Source organism: Dendrobium catenatum, unplaced genomic scaffold (genome assembly GCF_001605985.2).
Source record: "Dendrobium catenatum unplaced genomic scaffold, ASM160598v2 fragScaff_scaffold_883, whole genome shotgun sequence".
NCBI lineage: Eukaryota > Viridiplantae > Streptophyta > Magnoliopsida > Asparagales > Orchidaceae > Dendrobium > Dendrobium catenatum.
In genome coordinates, this window is record NW_021319345.1 from 257,252 (window position 1) to 265,355 (window position 8,104).

Genomic DNA, 8,104 nt, shown 5'->3' on the forward strand with positions numbered 1-8,104 from the left:
AACCGGTTCAGCCCACTCCATTCTCCTTGGTCGTTCTCATGGAGGACAAACTAGTAAATTCCACAATCTGAAAACATCGAGAATTTGAGATCAAGAGGGCAAATTATTGGGTCAGGTGACGAACCTATCTCCGTGTTCGGACGCCAATAGATAGCCGACATCTGACTAAATAAACATGTTTTTTTTAATATAATTTTTTTTATACTTTATGTCTTGTCAGCATGATCGACCCGACCAAGTAACTCAGATGGTTTGAATTTCGGAATAAAAGAATGGAAACGAAGCGTTTTTTTTTTTCATTTCACACGACATTTTCACTGCTCTATTACTCTCGGCTCTGGTAATCTGCTCTCAGACTCCTCCAATACCTTCGGTTCTACAATATCTTCTTCCCACCGGCGGTAGACGATGACATTGGAGAAGATCATCATTTAGAAATCGGTATGGTTGCGCTTGACTTGCGCTTTTGTTGCGTTTATGTTATATGTTAAATTTTAGGATTTAGTAATAATTTTATACATAGTATTGTTTGTTCAATGTGATCTTCAAATATTTATTTTCTGAATTTCAACCTTCTTCGCAAATGGAAGAAACAAATGATGCGAAAGGTTTGGTTGAGATTTTCTTGCGCTTCACTTGCGCTTCACAGGGAATTTAGCCATATCCAACTGTTTAAAAACCCTTAAATAGTGAGAACACAACAATCCCATGGTTTCGTATTTCTTATAGCTGCATTGAATGCTACCTTCTGTTGCATCAAAGTGAACAACCCAAGGATGATGTTAGTTCTTTTTCTCTATGTAGTTGACTATAAACTTTGAAGAATCACTTGAGAGAAGGTTTATACTCGTTTCTCCCACAGCCTGTATAAAATCTTCCTCATAAATAGAATATATTTTTCTTGAGTAAAATCGAGCAGCTTGTTTTAATATTGAGCTGTTATTTATCACATGAATAATTTTAGACTGACTGTATTTGTACTCCTCATCCTGTTCATTTCGCCTCCAATTCATCAATACCTTTTCCAATCCAAGAAAACAATCAGTTAATGAACTTGTTGGCTTCGAAATGCCATGACATACATTATTAGTACACTCACTACGCTGCATCCTCATGCTAAAACAATCCTTGTTGAAAGCTGTTGACCACTTTCTTCTTATCTTATAAAGATTCTGCAACCATTCATGATTATGAAGGTTCCCTTGATCATTTCAGCCCATGACTTCTCAAACACTTTTTCAGAATCACACAACCTCATACACTTATAGAAGAGTACTTTAACTTTATTATTGCTATTATAGATAGAAACTTTTGATGGAACCTTTTTAAAAATGATTCATTTGCATACTCTATGACAAGTGTGAGGTAATGCAACTTCTATGGTCATGGCCATAGCTTGGTCCTGATCAGTGAATATTGTTGTTGGATATTTATTATCCATTATTCATATAAATATTTTAAACAACCATATAAGACTTTCACTTGTTTCTTCTGACAAAAAAGTAACCCCTAACAAAATATTCTACCAATGATTGTTAACACCAACAAATGGTGCATAAATAAAATTATACTTGTTGAGTCTGTAGCTAGTATCAAAAATCAACATATCTCCAAAACATTCATAATCTATCCTACTTTTGCCATTAACACAAAAAAAAATTAACAATCTATCATGCTCATCATATTGAATATCCTATGTGAACATGTGGTCCTCCACTTGTCAATCTTTAAATAATTGAATCAAAGAATTAGTGTCACCAATTTCAACCCTTGCTATTTTCTCCCTCTGAATAAAATTGTAGGCATCCCTCTTAGAGAATCCAACATCCTCACATCCTCCAACTTCCTCTACAATGTAAGCATATGCATCAACTGTTCTAATCCCTGCATCTATCATTGATTTTAGGACGAAAGCTTTTTCCTCAACAATATTCCTACATGATCTCAGAAGGTGTCGGCCGATTGGGCTAGCCAATTCATGGTTGTGGGATTCAATAAATCTTTTGGCATGCTAGTAATCATCTTCATTTACTACAAACCACACCATGAATGGACAACCAATTTTAACATCTGGTCTAGTGAATCTCTTTCTTGAATTAAGATTAAGATCAATACTTTTCTTGAAACCATCTTTTGAACAGATAAAGTCCTTGGATTTTATCTTCCTAAAATTTGGTCAAAACTATGATGATCCTTCTGGATGCTAAAGCCATTATCATGGGCATAAGTACAAAAACATTCATATGCTTCTTTCTCATCTTTATAAACAGCTTGAAATGATTAAAAAATAATTAAAAGCGCATGTAAAAAGCAACAAAAGCGCAACTAAAGCGCATGTAAAGCACAACTAAAGCACATATAAACCTCAAGATTTGTTTATCATCTTTGGTTTACCAATCCTTAAAACAATGATGTTCTTCATCCTAAAAATAATAATGAAAGCTAAACAACAACATTAGAGTTTTTTTTTTTTTTTTTTTTACTTTTCCGCCAAAACAAAAAAATTCCTAAAAACATTTATGGGAACTAAATCGCAACATTTAAGATCCTAAGCCTCTAATGAGCTGAAACCTACGCCCTTTTTCTACGGTAAACACATCACTACTTCGTTTACAACTTTCTAGCTCATTTTTCCAAGTTGCGATGAATTTAAAACTTACCGATATGTTGAAACCAGAGAAATATCCAACTAAGTTAGCTTCCGATTCATGCACCACTCCTTCCGATTCATGCATCCTTTCTGATTCATGCACTCCCTCTTCCACCTCCATCTTCGCTGAGCATTCCATCTCTTTTCTGCAATTTTCTAGATCGTTCTTTCTTCTAAAGCAATAAATATTTAGATCTTTTGCGGTTTCAAAAATAGGGCGGCAAATGTTTAAAATGAAAATAAAGTGGACTGGGTCGGGTCAATCGGGCTAACAAGACCTAAAGTAAAAAAAGTTTATATTAAAAAAATTCATATGTAGGGGCTGTTTGGCAACAAGTGGGATTTAGTAAATACTGTAAATCCGGATTTAGTAAATCCGAAATGTGTTAAATCTTGAAAACTGTTTGGTATGCTAAATGTTAAATCTTGTTAAATCCGAAGAAACTGTTTAGTAACATATTTCACGATTTATAGTAGTTAGACATTTAAATGTGAAGAAGATAATTATAACTTAAAAATAAATTTATAATTAAAAATAAAAAATATAATGTGTTATAAATTTAATAATATGTTAAGTACAAATTATCCATTAATTATTATTTATACAATTAATTATATATTTAATAATAGATATATTAAGTTTTATTAATTAATCTAATTATATAATTAAGTTAAATTAGATACGCTTCTTCGGATAAATCCCGCTCGGATTTACTAAATCCGGCTACCCCTCGAATTTACTAAATCCCGGATTTGAGCTGTAAATCCGTAAATCCGGGATTTACTGAATCCCGGATTTAACGACAAAAACTGTTTGGCTGGATTTAGCCTAAATCCGACTTAAATCCCGCTGTAAATCCGATACCAAACAGCCCCGCCGATCAAGAGAGCGGGGAGAGGCATTACAGATCTGTAGGAGAGCGCTCGTCGCCGGCGATGGCGTCCCCGCGAATTCTCCCTTCTTCTCCTCTCCAGCGGCTCGCTACAATTAAGGAAGCAAGCCCTAATTCGTCCACTACTGGCGTCTCCGCTGTCCCTGCGGCGTCTCCTCTCGAGGCCTTCGCCTCAGACCCCATTTTCTCTGCATTCCTCTCCACCGACTTTGACTCAGCTCGCTTCTCCTCTCAAGCTCTAAGCTCCGGATCCGCTGCTTCCCGCGCCGAAAGCCTACAAGAAGCCATCAGACTTCTCCAGAAGCACCTCCGCGCCGAAGTCCTCGCTCGTCACCCCGCCCTTCTCTCCCAACTCTCCTCCCTCGGCGAAGCGGAGACCTCCCTCTCCTCTGTACGCTCGGCAGTCTCCTCTCTTCAATCCTCCCTCCGACGCGCTCGCCAGGAACTGGCCGAGCCTCTTCATCTTGTCCGCTCCCACACTATCCAGTTATCGAACCTCCATGCTGCTGCAGATCTTCTTAACTCATCTGCTCGCCTCCTACGCCTTTCCAAGAAGCTCCGAGACGTCATGGCCCAACCCACTGACCGTCTAGATCTCGCTAAGGCCGCTGAAATGCATCGCGACATCGAGCTCCTTTACGAAGAGCGCGGCCTCGCTGGAATCTCTGCCGTGGAGGACGAGATCCGCTGGCTCTCGGAGACTGGAAACCAGCTACGGTCGCAGGCGATGAAGGCTGTAGAAAGAGGCATGGACGAGCATAACCAGAATGATATATGGTGCGGTCTTCAGGTTTTTTATAATCTGGGGGAGTTGAGATCGACGGTGGATCAATTAATTAACAAATATAAGACGTCGGGGGTTAAAAGCGTTGGGGCTGCGCTGGATATGAAGGCGATCTCAGCTACAGGAGGGTTTGGTGGGCCGGGAAGCGTGCACAGGAGTGGCACGCCGCAAATTGGGGCAGGGAAGAAGGCTGGAGAGGCTCTTTGGGAGAGGATGGGGAGATGCATGGATGATTTGCATAAGGTGGTGACGGCAGTGTGGCAATTGCAGACCGTGCTGTCTAAAAAGAGGGTTCCATTCACGCAGGTTTTGTTCCTGCATGAGGTCTGGCAGGTGAGTTTAATTTATGCTTTGCCAAATTTGGTTTCTTTTAATTTTACTTAATGGTGTTGTTCTTCTCTGTATTAAATTGGACTGGTATTGTTTGGACTTTTTGTGGTTTTGTTAAGCTGACATTTGATAAAAGTAGACTACGATCATTGTTGTTTTGCTTGTTTATGGTAATTTGAATGGCAGTATATTTCTATTTCATATGCATTTAGTGCTGATAAGGGCCTATGAGTGGGGGCATCTGAATTCTTCTTTTGATATATGCATGCCAAGACTTTGCATTGAAAAATCAGTTTATTAGACTGCATTGAATTGACAAATAGAAATATGTTTAGCATCTCCGGTGCCTTTTCATGTTATTGAGTTGCACCTACTAGCGTCTAGCTTAATGTAGGAGCAAGAACCAGTTGATTTGTGAATGCAATGCCTTCAGTCGCCTGTTTGGATGCAAGGTAAAGAAATACAGAAGTGAAGGTCAGATTAAAGGTTCAGTTTTGTTTAGTCTGTTGGTTCAGTTTATTTCTCAATAGTATATTTCAACCATTTTTAGTCATTCAACCCTCTTCTTAGTTACTGGAAACTTTAGTTTTTCTCAGTTAGTTCATAGAAGCAATTACTGCGACATAGTTATTCAATTGCAACTCCTTCAAACACATCTATGAAACATTTGTGAATTTCTTTCCACATAAATGTAGATTGCTGCCTATCAGGCTTTTCACTGCTTTTTTGAACAGCTGGCGTGTGTTACCTAACCTGGGAATTATCTAACAAAAGGTTTTGAGCTTTAGTTTCCGTGCTGTTTCCGCAAGTTTCATGCTTTTTTGGTTTCAAGGAAAAAGAAATATGAACGTTCAGTTAGTTTCTTTTTAATTGTTGAGCTTCCTTTAATATTATAATTTTAGAAGCAGAAATTCAAATATTCAAATGGTGGGCAAACAATTTCTGCTGTCCGTAATACCTCAGTGTTATGTTCTTTTCAGTCATCCAACACAGGAAGCCATCCCCATTGATTCATCTTTTTGAAGTCTATGTACTTTCTTGTAGCTTAGATTGTAAACTTTTGCAGGATGGTGATCCTCTTTTGACAGACAGAGTTTGGGATGCACTTATAAAATCTTTTGCAAGCCAAATGAAATCGGCTTTCAACACTTCAAGTTTTGTCAAAGAAGTATTTACTCTCGGGTACCCAAAACTTTTCACTATGGTTGAGAATCTTCTTGAAAGGATTTCACGAGACACTGATGTAAAAGGGTTCCTTTCTGCTGTTACCCTGGAAGGAAAGGATCAAATGGTTGCAGCCATAAATATATTTCAGACAGCCTTCCTGGCTCTTTGCCTTGGCCGCCTTTCAGATTATGTTAATAGCATATTTCCAGTATCAAGCCGGGGTAGTATTCCATCAAAGGACCAGATCTCAAGACTTATACTGCGAATCCAAGAGGAGATAGAAGCTGTCAAACTACATGGGCACTTGATGCTTCTTGTTCTTCATGAAATTGGCAAAGTCTTACTCTTGTTAGCTGAGAGAGCTGAATACCAGGTAATATTATCAACTTAAACTAGTTAATAGGAGGGATTACTTCCTCAAGAAGCCTATCTAGTAACCAACTTATTTTTATGTCTCATTCTACATTCTTCTTTCAGCATGTTGTTAATGGTGCAATATCTATGTAAGCAGTCTAGGTCTTTTAGTTACATAAATGATATATTTAATTGATTTGTCCTGCATTTTATATTCACTGACAAGTCTGGTAATTTAAAATGTAGTTGTGCTAGGTTAAGTGTGCGTGCACGTATTTTTTTTTTAATGGAAATCTGTGAGTCGTGTATTTTGAAACTGATAAATGTTAATGGCTGTAGCCCTTCTTCCCATTCTTTGGAAGCTTTTCCTCACATTGATGAACAGTTCAATGTTTTATTCTTTAGTGAGAAAAGATAGCCTTTCATAAAAAATGATGTTTTTTAGGTCATTAAATAAGTGTGTGTGATGTAAAACATACATACAAGGATGATTAAATTAGGGAGTTTGCACGCTTAATTTTAAAAATCACAATAATTATATCTTTGTATTGATTTTGAACGACAAAAGAAAACACAATGAGCGGTAAGACAAGTTTAGACTAAATTACATGCATAGAGGTTAAGATCGTAAGACAATCAATTTAATATAACGTTGCATACATGAATGGTTTCAACAATAAATCTCAATGCTAACAATAAGATTAGTCTCTACAAGATCCCTCAATCAACTCTTCCAATTTCTAGGTGTTAGCGAAAAAGTATTGTCATTATCTTCATGACTATAATAATAACCACAAGCAAGGATGTAACTAAGAAAATAAAAGAGTGAGGGAGAGAGTTCACTAAATTATGGTATGGGGCTTTGGGGGGGGGGGGGGGGGGACAACGAAGGGTTTGGGGGGGGGGGAGCAACTAGAAGGTCTTTCTGGTTATGACAGTCGCCTCCTTTGGCTGAATTTCATCTGGACAGTGACCCGGATCCTGTTCGGCGACTTGGGACAGCAGCTGGAGGACTTGGGAACAGCAGAACTGCTGTTTCTGTTGCTGTAGTTCTTCTGGACAGCAGCTTCCTATGTTCTGAGTCTCATGGCAGCACTTAGAACTTGTCCAGAATTTTGGACAGCACGTTGGAGAGGAGAAATTCAGGATTTGCCACCTTCTGGATGCACAAAAGCTGGGGAAATGTGGTGGGGAGTTTTGTGGATAGCTATGGGAATAATGTTTAGAATTTAATTACTTGCTTAGGTGGCACCTGTAGTTAAATTCAGATTAAGTGAAATTGGCGGGATGAATTTGAATTTGAATTCAAATTCAAATTGAGAGAATTAAAGTGGAAGAGAGAAATTGGGGGAGAGGGGAGGTGGCATGGGGAGGTGATTAAGGAGTCTTAATTGGGAGCATTTAATGAAAGTGGAGAGAGAGAGGAAGGGCCGGCCATATGGGGAGCTAATTTGGGATTTGATTTAAGATATGTGGGCCCAAGAGATTTAGCTAATTGGAATAAATCAAATTTGAATTTAAATTCAGATTTGATTAAATTTGGGAGGGAGATATTTGAAATTCAGAAATATGAATTGAATTCAATTAAATACCCTTTCCTAATTGAGGGAAGTTATTTTAGGAAGGTATTTGTGGGCTTTGGGATTTGAATCTCATGATTCCATGGGAGAGGGTGTCACGACCCGACCCGATCCGGGACGGACCCCGCTCGCACCGGGCCGCGACCCAACCTTTTATCCAGGATCGTGCTTTGGAATTGGTTCCTGAACTGAATCTTCCAAATATTTAACTCAACAGACACACAAACACAGAGCTACTATTTATCATCAAACACAGCGGAACAAACATCTATATTTTCATTTTCCTCAAAACAATTATCTACAGATACAGTACATGGCTTTTGAACAGAAAGAAAGACAGACGCCT

General features: G+C 38.3%; 1 protein-coding gene across 1 annotated transcript in view; it reads left to right on the plus strand.

The window, feature by feature from the left end:
- The first annotated feature begins 3,342 nt into the window (after positions 1-3,342).
- LOC110101178 (conserved oligomeric Golgi complex subunit 5) overlaps positions 3,343-8,104 on the plus strand; it is an 11,154-nt gene continuing 6,392 nt past the window's right edge. The window contains exons 1-2 of the mRNA XM_020828969.2: positions 3,343-4,660; positions 5,724-6,197. Of these exons, the coding sequence (XP_020684628.1) occupies positions 3,587-4,660; positions 5,724-6,197 (1,548 nt within the window). The 5' untranslated portion in view covers positions 3,343-3,586. The remainder of the gene's footprint in view (positions 4,661-5,723; positions 6,198-8,104) is intronic.